Consider the following 15162-nt stretch of genomic DNA (forward strand, 5'->3'; position numbering starts at 1 on the left):
CAGGCATAAAACAGCTTTAGTCATCAAGCCAGGCGTCAAGCTAGGATGAACAATGGACTATTGTCTGCTCTGCCCCTGACTGATACAAGAACAGCACCACCAACAAGGTGTCTTTGCACAAACACATTCTGTTTGTTTGTTTGTTCTTCGAGACAGGGTTTCTCTGTGTAGCCTTGGCTGTCCTAGACTTACTTTGTAGTCCAGGCTGGCCTCGAACTCACAGTGATCCACTTGCCTCTGCCTCCCCAGTGCTGGGATAAAAGGCGTGCGCCACCACGCCCAGCTTCCCAAACACATTCTTGACAGCATCCTTTGACAGAGCAAAGATTTACATTTTGATAAATCCAATTTAACTATTATTTCAATTATTCATGCTTCCAGTACTATAGTAAAGAACCCTTTCCTAATCCAAGTATTAAAATTCACACTTACTTAAAAATCTAAACTCTTCATTGCATGGCAAATAAAATCAAGTAAAAGCTTTAATAAATGTTGCTATACAAAATAAACCAGTGAAGGGACAAAATAAATTTGAATTTTCTATCTTAAAGAACAGGAGCCTGTAAGTGCTGGAGAGACACTCAGTATAGTTTACATGTACAAACCCGGAAGTTCCCAATTCCCGGGCGTCACAACAACGAACAAGAGAAACCTCCAGAATCTGCTCCACCCACTGGCCCTGGCTCAGAGGTACCAAGCTCCAGGCTCACTGATATTTGGTGAGATCTGTCAGGACTCCTGGGGCAATGCTCTCTCCCCCTGTGTTCTCAACCTTACCCCAGCCTCCTGCTGTCTATAGCAGTCAGGGCCTGCCTGGGCCTCATGCTTCCCACAGCTCTAGCTCTGGGCCTTCCCTCACTGTGGACTGGAAGGCTGACCTGAGGCCTTGTTCAGATGGCTTCCGGATGAGGCCCTCAGAGTCACAACTAGGGAAATGGGATTCTTCTCTCGCGCTGACCCATCTCAGAGGAATCAGCTCAATCCAAACCCGCAGCTGGGCTGAAGCTTGTGCAGGCTGTGGGCTTGTGCTGCAGGAGGCCTGCCCAGCTCTGCTCTGCTTACTTTCAGAAGCAGTTTTCACTCCCTCTGCTCACCTGGAAACTGCAGCAATGAGAGCCAGGGTTCCGCTTAGACTGGCTGCTCTCCATCACATGTCTGTTCTCTGCCTTCAAGGACCAGTTCACGTTCCTGGTGGACTCTGAGGCTCTGTATTTCCTTCTCTGGGATAAAGTCTGTTTTCTCTTCCTCTAGTTAACCCCGTCACAGGCTCACGAAGAGGCAGTCTCTGGAGTTACGTATGTCTCACCTGGAGTCCCTCCACTCTTGCTACCTAAATCAGTTAAAACTCCTCTCAGCACACAATATCCCTGCACATGCTCACTTGCAGCAGCTTAGCTCACAGTTCCCAGAACGTAGAAACTTCCAAACTGCCTCCCAACAGCCAATAAATCCCCCAACTCAGTATGCTCCAGCAATGAAAGAAATGATACAATTAGTGAGGTCAGGAGCTGTGCTGGGCAGAAGTGGGCACACCTGTTATCCCTAGACTCAGAACAGAGGGATCACAGGTTAGGGGCTAGCCTACTCCACAGGAAGAACCTGTCTGAAAAAAAGTAAAAACCCAGGGCTGGAGGGATGGCTCAGAGGTTACAGCAATTGCTGTTCTTACAGAAGACACTGGTCCTGTTCCCAGAACCACACAAAGTGATTCAAGGCTGCCTGTAACTCAGGCTCCAGGGGATTAGACACTGTCAGGACTCTCTGGTCAGACAGACACAGACACACACACACACACACACACACACACACACACACACACACACACACACACACCACTAAATAAATATTTAAAAATTAAACCTCTAAACAAACAAGAACCATGAAGAAAACAAAAGGAAAGAAGGAGAAAGTGGAAGAAGGCAGGGTGGTGGCAGTGCATGCCTCAGGAGGCAGAGGCAGGTGAATCGCTGTAAGTTCAAGGCCAGTGTGGTCTACAAAGCAAGTCCTGGTCAGCCAAGGCTACACAGAGAAACCTTGTACAAACCCAAACTACAAAGATGTTAAGATGGCAGGGATTTGAGAGTGCATGTGGCTGCATGGGACACAGCACTTCCAGGCGTGTCACATGATTCTCTATGAAACAATCACGGTCTATGGCTGTCATAATACTTTTGCAAAACTCAGAATGAACAGCAGCAAGAGAAAAATTAATGACAGACTTCAGTTGACAATTATGTCAATGTTGGCTCAACTATGACATCTGTACCATGATGATGTGGATTGCTGAGGTTGGCAAGAGATCTCTCCGCCCCCCCTCCTTTCCCTCTCCTCCTCCTCTCCCTCTCTTCCCCTTCCTCTACTCCCTCCTGCAACCTCTTCCCTCTCTTTTTCTTGCTCTATCTCTCCCTCTCAATCAGTGTGTGTGTGTGTGTGTGTGTGTGTGTGTGTGTGTGTGTGTGTCTCTTTCTGTCTGTGTTTGTGTGTTGAATGAGGAAGGGGGTTTTGTGGGAAAACTCTGTACTTTCCACTTAATTTTGCTGTGAGCCTAAAACTATCCTTTAAAAAAAAAACTCTGTTAAAAAATATGGCTGGTCATCATCAAAGTATTTTTAGGCCCCTGCAGGTGCAGAAACTGGTGAAGACAGTCAGCCATATCAGCATTCTGCAGTGCAGAACAGGGGTCACCTTCCAGCACTTCCGCACAGCACAGTGGGGATTTTCTTGCTTGCTTTCTTTCATGTTTTTTTTTTTTTTTTTTTGTGGTGAAACATTGAGTCCTTTGAAGGCCCAAGGACAGAGTCAGCTAGCAGCTGTTCACCAGCTTCCTGAGGAGCCTCCCAAAGGCATGGGGACACTCAGACTCCTTGTTCCCAATATTCCCTCCTGGAACCAAAATGTGGGGCAGCTCTGCTGTCCCCGACTTCACGCCCTTTCCACTACTTGGTGTACACCCGGCCTCACCCATTGCTGGTACTGTCCCATTCTGTTCTGTGCATTTTGTGTTCTTCCAGAGGACTTAATTCAGACGCCACGAAAGCATTCTTCCCTCTGTCCTCTCAGTCTCCCTAGGTCAGTGTGGTTTTGTCTGAGTCATACACACGAATCATCTAGAGAGACTGAACACTCAGGGCATCAGCAGCGGACATCCTCAGATCCCAGTTAATGGATCGGTGGACAGTGTTCAGTTCTCCATGTGACTGAGCTGAGCAGCCAAAGTCGCAAACTACAGGTCTTGACGTTTCCTCAAACTTCAACGCTCTCCTCCAGCTAACCACAAAAGCCAAGTAAGATGACTGTATAAAGGAGAATCGTGAATATAAACGCATGAAAAAGTTAAACCACAATTCCATCCCAAAACCAAGCTACAGACCGTCATAACTCCTGTGCCATCACCAAGCCAGAAGATTGGACTCAGCTCCTGCTGGGCCAGAGTACTTAGGGCAATGTTTGCAACCCCACAGGCCTTCTCCAGGCTCCTTCTTAGGCTTAGATGACCACACACTTTTTAACCCTCCCTTCCTGTCTGAAAACCTATTATAATCTCTAATGGAAGATCCTATGTAAATTATCTGCCTTGCCCCTTCTGCCCCATTATCCAAGCCAAGCCAGGCCCCTTAAAACCATGCTGCTGAAGCAAGTTCCTGTATTCTAAAACAGCCAGTGCTGTGTAGCATATATATCTTTACTACATTAATATATTTTTCACAAATGACTGTTGAGATTTAACTGGGGAGCTAAGCAACAGATCCACAGATTCAAGCCACACGGCACGTCCCACATAGGAGGCTTTATTGGGAGGAAGGTTACAGAGAGCACCTCTGGGTGAACCAGGAAGAAAAAGGGGAAGAGAAGGTGAGCCAGCACATGCGCAGAAAGAGCACAAGTGGCTCAAGCCCCCTTCAGCTGGCTGCAGAGGTGCCTGGTTTGCTAACATTTCCCACTTTTAGTTATTATAAGAAAAATGTGAAACTAGGAAGAGGGTGATGATGAGGAAGGGATAGCGGGGAATCGTGTTTTTCACACTGTTTCCTGCCCACTAGTGATCTTGTCATTCTTGGGGTACACTGATCCTCACCACCAGGGCATACTGAATAGTTATTAGAACCTGGTTCTGTGGCCAGGGGTTGAAAGGCCTATGAACGTAACTGATTAATGGCTTGGTTAGAGGTATTTTGAATTTGTCGTTGGAGGAATGTAAAGAAGTTAATAAAGCAGAGTGCAAACAGCAAAATCAAAGAAATGAAGACAGGGGACAGGAAGGGTAGAATCCACTTCCACAAGGGGTTGTCAAAGGCCTAAGTGTCAAAGGCTCAAGCTGTTCCCTTCACTTCTGGAGGTCCGTCTGGAGTTGTTGGATTTTGTTTTTAACTATACTCTACTGGTTGACATAGAAGCAGTATTCCTCTTGGAGGAAAAGGCAAAGGCCAACTTTTTCAGCTGTAAGGTCTTGGAGTACCACCGCTGCTAGGGAGTCGACTTGTCCCTGAAGAGTTGGTATTGTCTGAGCTACCTTCTGGAGGTCCTGGATAAACTGGGAAGAAAACTCATGATACAAAGTTAGGGAATAAATAAATAAATAAATAAATAAATAAACAAACAAACAAAAACAGTTAGGGAAGTGACCAGTCCCACTGTCCCAGTTCCAATACCCAAGATGATTCCTGCGACATCCAGGAGGGACAGCTTTGTGTTATTTAGGAGGGGAGATGCTAAAGAGGTAATAACCTCTGAGGAGTGCTTAATTGCCTTCTCTACTTTTTGCATCTCTAGGGTTTGGGTAATTGGGATATATTTTCTCTGAATATGGATGGTACTTACCGGGGGTTCGAGTTTGTGGTGGTGGTAGAGTTTGCCAGTGACTCCCGTTTCCCACCTGAGATTCCATTGGTCCCAGATGTAGAAGAGAATCTTCTTATCTAGGTGAAGGAGCATCTTTTGTGCTGCTGCATGGATTTGGCAAGACCAGTATGGGCAACCTTCATACCTGTCTGGCCATTCCCTGCCATAGCTTTCTGTTTGGTCAAAGAGGAAGCAAGCAAAAAAGTATATCAAATACGAAAGGAGGAGTGGATATGGGGGTGATAGCGATTTCAACTGGCTTCTGAGAGCCTTCTATAAAGCAACCTTTCAACCCTATTTGGAAAGACTGGTTGTTATAAATGAGGATTTCTTGAACCTTATATGTATGTGCTACCATGGATAGAAGAAAAGAAGAGGGAAAGTAGGGAAAATACATATCCAACTCAGTAGGGTTCAGCACAGCTGCTGGAGTGGAACCTCATTCTTCTAGAACCATAGACAAGAAGGTCAGTCTCAGCATCCACTGGAGCTTAAGGGAGCTGGAATTGATATGTAGGAAGGAAAATTATCTTGAAGGGGGTGGGGAGTAAAAGGCTTGAGGTGACCTAGGTGAATCTAGTGAGGGATGCCCTCCAGCTTGGCAGCTGTGGGACTCACAAGACTTACTTTGAAGGGGCCTTGCCATTTAGGGGAAAGAGCTGAGGGACATTGGTCCAGAGGGCAGAGGAGGACCTGGTCTACAGTGTTTATAGGAGATGGACAGGAGTTAGTGTATCCTCGTGGTAGACAGTGGTCAGTAAAGATCCATAGTAGGGACCAGAGATGACAAAGGGGGTGAGTAGGTGATCAGGGAGAGGTGAGGGTTTGACTGAAGGACTGGGAGTTAGAACCGATTGTCCATACAGAAGCTCAAAGGGAGAGATAAAAAAGAGGTCCCTTGGGGAGAGCCCGTAGCCTGAAAAGGGCTAGCAGCAGGATTTTTACCTAATCAAGGTAAACTTCCTGTGACAGTTTGAAAAGAACATTTTTTTTAAGGGATCAGTTAGTTCACTCTATCTTTCCTGAGGACTGTGGTGATATGGGGTATAAAAATACCAAGGAATGTTGAGGGCTTTAGATAAGGTCTGGGAAATCTGAAGGGTGAACTCAGGACCATTGTCTGATTAGAGGGAGACAGAGACCCCAAAAGGAACAATGACCTTTTGTTGGTGGTGGGGAATGCCTCCACCCACCCTGAGAAGGTGCCCACCAAGAGCAGGAGATACCGGGCATGTTTGACTGTGGCATGCAGATAAAATCAAGCTGCCAGTCAGGCCGGGGAAGGGAACCCCTAGAGCCTGTTGGGTACGGAAAGGGAGGTTATGATATCTGGAGTTGGGGTTTGACATCTGACAGGTTTTACAAGAGGCAGTAATAGTCTTTAAGAGATGTACGTCCTGGGTGGGGGAGGGGCGGGGGGCGGGGCTGTAGGTGGATTTTAACAAAGTGAGACAAGGCTTGGCTACTAGGGATGAATGAGTTGGTACAGATAGGACAGATGTAATGACCGTCAGGCAATGGCAGGGGTGTGTGGGTTGTAGTGTAAGGATTTCCTGTGGTGGGTGAAAGAAGTCGAGGCCTCCAAGGGCCACCGCCCTAGCTGCCTCGTCAGCTTGATTATTTACCTTAGAGATTATGGAATTGTCACTCCGAGGGGACAGACAGTGGACAATTCCAATAGCTGTGGGGAGGTGAGAGGCTTTTAGCATGGCCATAACCTGGTGTGCACTGGTTACAGATCCTTCCTTTGTTGTAAATAACCCTAGCTCTCTCCAGATGGCAGCATGAGACAGGAGGATTTGAAAGGCATATTTGCAGTCGGTGTAGATATTTAACGATTGTCCCTGTGCCAATTGGAAGGTACGGGTAAGAGCTATTAGTTCAGCCTGCTGATTAGCGGTGTGGGCAGGGAGGACCTGTGCCTCAACCACCTCAGTATCTGACACTATGGCATAGCCAGCTGTTTGAGCTCCTTTGTGTACAAAGGACCTGCCGTCTGTGTACCAGGTATAGATGGCCTGGGGCAATGTGCCATCCTGGACGTGTGACGGGTGAGGTAATAGTTCCTCTAAGGTTTCAATGCAGAAATGAGATGGGAAGTAGTCAGGGTTAGGTTGGGGAAGAAGAGTTCAGGAACTAAGAGGTGGGCATGGTTGGAAAGTAAGCATAGAATCTTCTACTAGTGCCACCTGGAGAAAAAGAACCCTTAGAGCAAGGTACAGTTTGTAAGCCTTAATATGTTAAAAGGTGGGACAGGTTGTGAGAAGAGAAGACAGTAATAGGTAACCCAAAAGTTAGTTTTTTGTTTTGGTTTGGTTTGGTTTGGTTTTTTTGGGGTGTTTTTTTTTTTTTTTTTTTTTTGCATTCATGAATAAGGAGTTCAACAGCAGCTAAAGAACATATGCAGGGTGGCCATCCCTGGGTTGTTAGGTCTGATTTCTCTGACAAGTATGCTACAGGTGAAAAGGAAGGTCCTAGTTGATGACCTAGTACCCCAAGGGCATACCCCTGTTTTTCTGTTATGTTGAGGGAGAAGGGGTGAGTTAGGTCTGGCAGTGGTCAGGCCAAGGGAACCTGGGCACCTTCAGTCATCAGAGCCAGGCCTAGGAGATCGGCCATAGGGTGATCTGGGATTGATGTCCCTGTGCCATGAGGGACTCATGGTCAATCAACATGGGCAATGTTTCTCTTGGTGGCACTTTGAAAATGGTCCTGGTGGCCTGTAGGGGTTAGGACAGCCTGAAGCCCAGTGCCCCTCTTGCCCACATTTGAGATAGGGACCCAGTGGTCCTTGAGCCCTAGGAGACAAAAGGCCGGGTAGTCGCCGAAGCAAGTTGGATGGCCTTAGCCAGCAGTTGGTAGTTTTGCTTGTGGGCTTTTTCATCTCATGGCATACCTTAAAAGCCAGCGCTAAGACTTCTGCCTGTGGAGTTAGGAGTCCTCTGTCCAAGGATTTAAGCTTGGTCCTAGTGTTGGGGAAAACTCTGGGAGAAGAAATAGGTCATCAGGAGTTGTCTGCCCTCTGGACTTTCCAGGTCTAGATTAGTATGCTGTAAGAGAGCCGTTGTAAGGTGCTCTAGGAATTGAGATGGGTTTTTTGGTTTTGTCCTGAATGGCCTCCTGGAGTTTTTCATAATTTACTAGCTTGAGGGCAGCCTTACAGAGACCATCCAGGAGGCAGGTTGTAAACTAATCTCTTCTAAAATACCCTCCAATATATTATAATTCCATTGGAGGTCCTAGTTGAGCATCTCCTCAGCTCCAATCCAGTGTGCCATGTTGGTTGGATGTACTTCATCTGCATGTGTCCTAGCCTGCTTCCAAACTCGCCTGTGCTCCTCAAGTAATAGGCTGTTGGTGAGATAGATAGATAGATAGATAGATAGATAGATAGATAGATAGATAGATATAGATGTGTGTGTATCATATATATCATAGGACTATAGGATTAAGTGATATGTTGATAGTGAACATAGAATTAGAGGTGTATCCGTCTCTTTTCTATTTGATAGAGTTCAGTTAGTGAGAAGGGAACATGCACCCTAGCTAAGCCATCCATGGTGGCCACCTCCTGAAAAGGAAGAACTGAGGCTGGTTTAGGCTGAGTAGGGGAAAAAGGAGGGTTTTCTATAGATCGAGAGAGGGTAGCAAGGTGGGAGTCTAAAAGCTGCTGGCAGGGTGAAAGTAGACACGAAAGTAGGATGATCACAGTGCCTGTTTCTAGAGGTACAGAGGCTTAAGAAGCCAGAAAGGGAGAGGAAGAAACTGGAGAGGGGGAAGAAGGAGCTGGAGATGGGGAGGAAGAAGCCATGGGTTGATGGCAGAAGGGCGGGAGTTCATCATCAGGGTCAAAAGTAGTGGAGGATTCTGGTTTGGTTTGGTTCTGTTTTTCAAGACAGGGTTTCTCTGTGTAGTAGCCCTGGCTGTCTTGGACGCTCTTTGTAGACCAGGCTGGCCTCAAACTCACAGAGATCCACCTGTGTCTGCCTCCTGAGTGCTGGGATTAAAGGTGTGTGCGACCATGCCCCACTATAGTAGAGGATTCTTGAGGTTGAGGCTTTATAGCTAGAAGGAGCTGAGTGGTGGAACAGGAAGAATGGAGGGAAAGTTTAGAGAGAATAAAAAAGGCTTGGGCATAGAGAACCTCCTGATTCATTATCTAAGGGATATTTAGGCCAAGTTTTGTTGCTGAGGCATGTGAGCCTAGAAGTCCTTAGAGCAGGCACCAGTGTAAATGTTTAAAATTCTTCAGAAGGCATCCCAGAAGGGAACCGGGAGGTACAGATGAGGGAGCCATTCCCATGGGTAAAGGGAAAAGACAATTAAGTTGCAAATCTGACCTTGGGCATCCCCAAGGGTGCAGATGAACTAGGAACAAAAGGTACAGGCTGGTCCAGCGAGTCATCACAAGCTCACTTGGTACCCAGGACTGGCACCTGAGTTGACAGGATGAGTACAGTATAGGCACAAGAAAGAAAGAGAGGCCTTTAATCCCAGCACTCGGGAGGCAGCCAGCCTGGTCTACAAAACAAGTCCAGGATAGTCAAGGCTACACAGAGAAACCCTGTCTCAAAGAGAGAGAGAGAGAGAGAGAGAGAGAGAGAGAGAGAGAGAGAGAGAGAGAGAGAGAGAGAGAGAGAATAAATATTACCTAAGGGATGGACGAAGATGAAGGTCAGCAAGTAGGACCAGCTGTAGTCATGAAGACTGTGTTGTGGCTGGGAGTATCTCCATCTCAAAAGGTGCCAGAGAGGTGCAGGTCAGTCTTTCAGAAGTGTTTATTCTGACCAGGAAGGGGAACTCACCAATCCACCCAGTGTTGCCTGTAGGAATGTGGGGATCGGGTAGCAATAAAGTGGGCCTGTAAGCAGTCTGACCAGGTTATAGTGGCATGACCTCAGCGGTGGGAATAGGGTTCCAGAGGCATGGCTCTGACAGCCTAAGCCTATCTGAGTCACAACACCAGAATGTTGGGATTTAACGGTGGAGCTAAGCAATGGAGCCACAGATTCAAGCCACATGGTAGGTTCCACATAGGAGGCTTTGATGGGGGTGGAGGGTGGGGAGGACAATTACAGAGAGTGTCTCCAGATGAGATGGGAAGAGAATGGGGGGAAAGGGAATGAGTCTCTTTATGAGGTGACCCAGCACATCCAGCACAAGTGGCTAAGGGGACAGTTGCATCTTAGGTTGACTTGTCCTGCTGTTGCTGAGTTTCTGGGAGGGGGGGATGGTGGGCAGCTGGCCTTGGATGCCTACTGTCCTGATTTCAAGTCCCCTGCAGCTGGCCACAGTGGTGCCTGGTTGTTAACAATGACCTTCTCAAACAGATGTGCTCCTAAGTCCCTGTCATCCAGGCCCTGTGAGACTCTCCCACCTCTCTAGTCTCACTCAGCCCCATTCTCTTCTTGTCCTTGAAGACATCCAGACCCACACTTTAATCCTGGGGACACACCTTTCTGTGATCCAGACACCACTGTACTTGGTAGATTCCTTTCAGGAAACATTTGCTTGACTACACATGGTTTCATCTGTAATACCGCTCTTTGCTAAAGCTGCTCCCTCTGACACAAAGGTTCCCTGCAGTGTTGTCACTCAGCAGACATTTCCAGCAGCTACAACTACAGGGTGTGACCAGCTCACAGACTAGATATTCCTCTAAGGTCTCAGTTCATCCTCCGTGCCAGCTTCCTAGTCACAAATGTCGTTGTTGGGAAGCCAGGCTCCATCACAACATCCTCTCTTTCCTCAGAATTAATCAGCAGATTAATGGACCAGAAACGATGTGCTTTTAAATCTATTTCCTCTTAACCTGCAGCTTCTTGGGAGTTTATAGTTCAGAAGTGGACTCTGCTCTATCCGTAGCTCGGGTTAGATTACCTAGCATCTGGTTAAACTGTGAAAAATAATAACACAATTTGCTCATGGCCTGTGAGCCCAGATATAGTAAGGTAAAGAAGCCTGGCCCAAGTGAACTGATGACCTTGAAAAAAAAAAGTGAAGTCAGGTTCCAAAGTGAAGAAACATAGTTTTATTAGTGAAAGAGCACATGGCTGAAGTCAGACAACTAGTCAATATCTCATCTTCAGACCTCTCAAAATATGCACACAGCTGTCAGAAAAGGATTGTTGCTTCATAAGATGTGGGAAGTTTCATAAATTTAAATGTTTAGTCATGATGGGCATGAAGGTGCCACGCACTTGTAATCCTGGCTCTTGGGATGCAGAGGCCAGAGGATCTTTGTGATACCAAGGCCAAGCTGATCTACATAGGAGTTCTAGGCAAGCTGGGACTACACAGTAAGGTCCATTTTTTTTAAAGGAGTATAATTGTTAATTATTGTAGTGCACTGCCAGTTACAGATAACAGAGTCAATGGTTTCTTGAAAGCTCAAAAGCTTCAAGATTAAAAGAAACATCAACAAGACTGATGTATCTATGGGAATATTAACAAAATTCACCTAGGATCTTTCTAGCAATCCTCTCAATTGATGATTTTTTTCTATAGCATAACAAAATGACAAACACCAACTATAACTGAAGGAAACATGGTTATTTTAAGGACAGATCAGACAACATACAAATATAGATTAGTGGCTGTAATAATATAAAAAAATCATTGACTCAACTCTAACTCAACAGTGGCTATTGCTACAAACTCTGGTAGGGTATAGAAAGTTTTTCACTGCTCAATGAGTTTTCATAATTAACCTTTCATGGCAATGACCACCAAGGTAAATGTGGAAATGATAACAGCAAGTAGATGGGAAACAGATATAGAATGTTACCCTATTGTTACCACCGACAATACTGCCTTACATATGCCATGTCTCCACTGGGTCCCCCACACACATTGTTTTACAGGAAGTCACTAGTCACCATGTCCTTGAGTTCAAGCAAACTTTGGAAATACTAGGTGGGATGGATAGATAGATTCCCATACTCCTTTATGTCTCTAGGAAGTCTGCAGAAAGGCAGGCACCTTAAGCTCAGAGCCCTGCAGCCACCAGGCAGGGATGAGAAAGGAGGCAGGAAGGAAAGTGTGGAAATGGATGGCCCCACCTAGTGGCCGCACTGCTCTAGAACTCAAGGCTGATCTTGACAAATCTTTGTAGAAAAGCTACAAATAAGGCTGTCACTGGGATGTGTAATTGCCTCAAATTTAAGAAACAGAAAACTGTAGTAAACTCAATCGTTTTAGAGCAGACGAGGGAAGCCAATTTGGCTGCTGTGGGCTGAGTGTCTCTGAGCTGGGGTCCTGGATTGCTCAGGTCAAAAGGGAAATTAACACCATCTTTCTTGCCAGTCTGCTCTTGCCAATAACCAAATTGCAATGAAGATAACAATAACAGCCTTGTTAACTCTTAGAAAAACCAAATATTTCATTGATTGAACAAAATGATTCCCAGTGAAGGAGCTGATGTCTTTCTGAAATAAATGTAAATATAAACATGCCATGAAGACAATCACAAATTTAGAACTCTGAAGGAAACCAGTGATAGCCACAAACTCTGTCCACCTAGAACAGGACTTCTCTCAGGCAGAGATCCCGTGTCCTGCTCTCTCCTTTCTCCTTCCGTTGCTGTGTTGCCTCCTTCTAGCACCCACTTCAGAGCTCAGTGGGTGAACATAGGAACAATGAGCATCGAGACAGCAGTGTGGGGGAAACAGCACTAATGAACTCAATCCCTTGGTCCATCATTTTCTTCCCTGATGTCTGCCCGGTCCATACTCACCATGGTAACGTCTCCTGATATGACACACCCATGCTTATTCTAAGATCAACCACATAATGTCATATTTTCAGATCTTTGAGAAAGTATGACCATCTATGGTGATGGCGTTAGGGTCTCTTCTATTTGTGATTAAGAGGGAAGTTAGAACCTCCATGTTCCCATGATTTTACCCCTTGGAGAGGGTAGGGAAAGTGATATTTCCAGTTATAATAAAATAGATAAAACATGATCATGAAAAGTTTCTAAATTCAGGATGCGCCTCCACCAACCCTCACTTTTATTTTATTCTTTTACTTTTAGTTCCTATTCCTCTCTTGTTAATGGTTTTAACAACCAAGACAGAAGTCTATTTCCTGTATTACCAATGTTTACATTGACTAAAGGAAACACTGTAAGTTCTAAAATGCTCACATGTGAGAGACTGGGCTGCAGGGAGTGGAGACATGGAGACAGTGTTGATATGAGAATTAGACAGTGTTAACCATGAGGTTGAGTATAACCAGCTCAGGGTCACCCTCTCCATTACAGCCTAGAGAACCAACACAGAAAATAGTCCCAGAGCTGGAAAGGGCGCTTGACTCTGGGAAATCAGTTGCATTCTCTGTCACCTGAGGCAGAAGGCTCCACAGAGGGCCACTGTGACCCATTCCGCAGCTCAGGAACTGCCTTCAATAATGTAGATGTTCTCTTCAGCTCGGGCATGCACGACCACTGTGTTTGGCAAAGCTCCCTTCTTAGACACACAGAAGGGGAACATGCTGCAGAGAAAGAGAGGGATGTTGAAGAACAAGAGGTCACCTTGCAGGTCTGAGCAGAGATTTCATTTATGATGCAGACTCAGGACACCAGGACCCCACACTCAAAACCTATAACTGACCAGAAGCACACAGGGCCTCCGTATTGACTTGTAGAAAAAACTATATAATAGGCATCACACTAACCCTAACCCTGACCATGACCCTGACCCTAACCCTACCATAAGCTTGACCATGAAACTAACCCTGACCCTGACCCTAACACTAACACTAACTCTAGCCCTAACCTTAATCCTAAACCTAACCCTAACCCTGACCCTGACCCTAATCCTAATTCTAACCATAGATAGATAGATAGATAGATAGGAAGGAATCCATCCTTCAAATTACTCATGTAAGAGAAGACAAAAGTGGAAGGCAAAAGAGGCAGCTATCTAACATCAAACCAAGCAAGGTACCTCATCAAGATGTGCATTCTGGAACGGGGCTAAGAACTAGATGACTGTCTCTGTACACTGGACTATGACAGTGTAGTGAGGGTTAGGCATGCCTGGTGACTGGAGCAATATCCCCAGAACCCGAGGAAGGAAAGACAGAAGGAAGGAACCAGCTCCACAGTGTTGTCCTTGGTCCTCCACAGGGACATGACACATCACCCGCCACTACACATCCATCATGCACAAAACAATACAAAGTTGACTTTTTTCTTAACGTTGGGTTTTAAAACCTACATAGTAGATACATCCTCTAACATTAAGCACAGAGTAGAAAGACATTTACAACAACATAGCAGTGCCTTATCACAAGGGCTGGTGCCTGTGCCATAATTTCATGGACTGCCTGTATGACACACATTCGCATACATCAATGCTCAAAAACATCAGGCATTAAAATAAAAGGAATTGACTTGGGGAAAGGACTGCTGGTGTTCATGGCTGGCCCCTCCCAACAGCTGTGGGAGGTGCTTCACTTGGAGAGCTCATTGGGTGCCCCTGGTGATCAGGGTAGTCACAGTGGACTGATACTTGAGCTTCCTAGAACTCATGAAGAGCAAATCAGAGGAGAAAACACATTAACATTAACTCCATGAGTGATGTTAGGACATGATGGAGTGTGGTCATTTGTACACAGCAGCCACATCTGCTACTGAAGTGTAGAACCACAATGAACCTCTCTAGTCAGCCGCATGAAGAACTGGCCTGTGCCGAGAATTCTGAATAATAAGAAGACAAAGCTTCACTCTGCCTGGGACAGTCACACATGTAGGCAACAGTGTAGGGTCAAGACACTCAGAGGTCTCGATGCGACAAAACTGACAGAGTCATGAGGAAGTGCCGGAATGTGATTAGAGGTGTATAATGTGGCTTCCTGGCTTTGTTTCTTGCTTTTTACTTTCATAATATGTTATTTATTTATTTATTTATTTGGTTATTTACTTATTTATTTGTTCATTTGGTTTTGTCAGGGTCCCACTATTTTGCCCTGGCTACCCTGTGACTCCCTATTATAGAATAGACTGGCCCCAAAGTCACAGATATCCACCTGCCTTGGCCTGCTGAGTGTTGGTATTAAAGGTGTGAGCAGCCACCACCCCTGGTTTTCTTATTTTAACTTTAGAGTGTTTCTAGAAGTCTGGGATGGCTTGAATTTACAGTTCCCCTGCCTTGGCATATGGAGTGCTGAGATGACAGGTGTGTGCAACATCACCCATCTTCCTCCCTCTTTTTCTAGTTGTGTTTTCTTCAAATTTCTTTAATTAAGTGATTAAAAAATAATCTTTGGCTGGGAACAGTGGCACACACCTACAATCTCAGCACTCAGGCAGGAAGAAGC

The 15162-nt window shown here is 45.8% G+C and overlaps 1 protein-coding gene across 3 annotated transcripts in view; it reads right to left on the reverse strand.

Moving 5' to 3' along the window:
• Window positions 1-10874: 10874 nt before the first annotated feature.
• Window positions 10875-15162, reverse strand: part of LOC311586446 (hepatitis A virus cellular receptor 1 homolog) — a 30237-nt gene continuing 25949 nt past the window's right edge. For all 3 annotated transcript variants that reach the window (XM_084762447.1, XM_084762446.1, XM_084762445.1), the window contains exon 8: window positions 10875-13332. In XM_084762447.1, coding sequence (XP_084618573.1) covers window positions 13230-13332 — 103 coding nt within the window. In that variant the 3' untranslated portion in view covers window positions 10875-13229. The remainder of the gene's footprint in view (window positions 13333-15162) is intronic.

This window comes from Acomys minous (genome assembly GCF_964271855.1).
Source record: "Acomys minous genome assembly, chromosome: 16".
Classification (NCBI taxonomy): Eukaryota; Metazoa; Chordata; class Mammalia; order Rodentia; family Muridae; genus Acomys; species Acomys minous.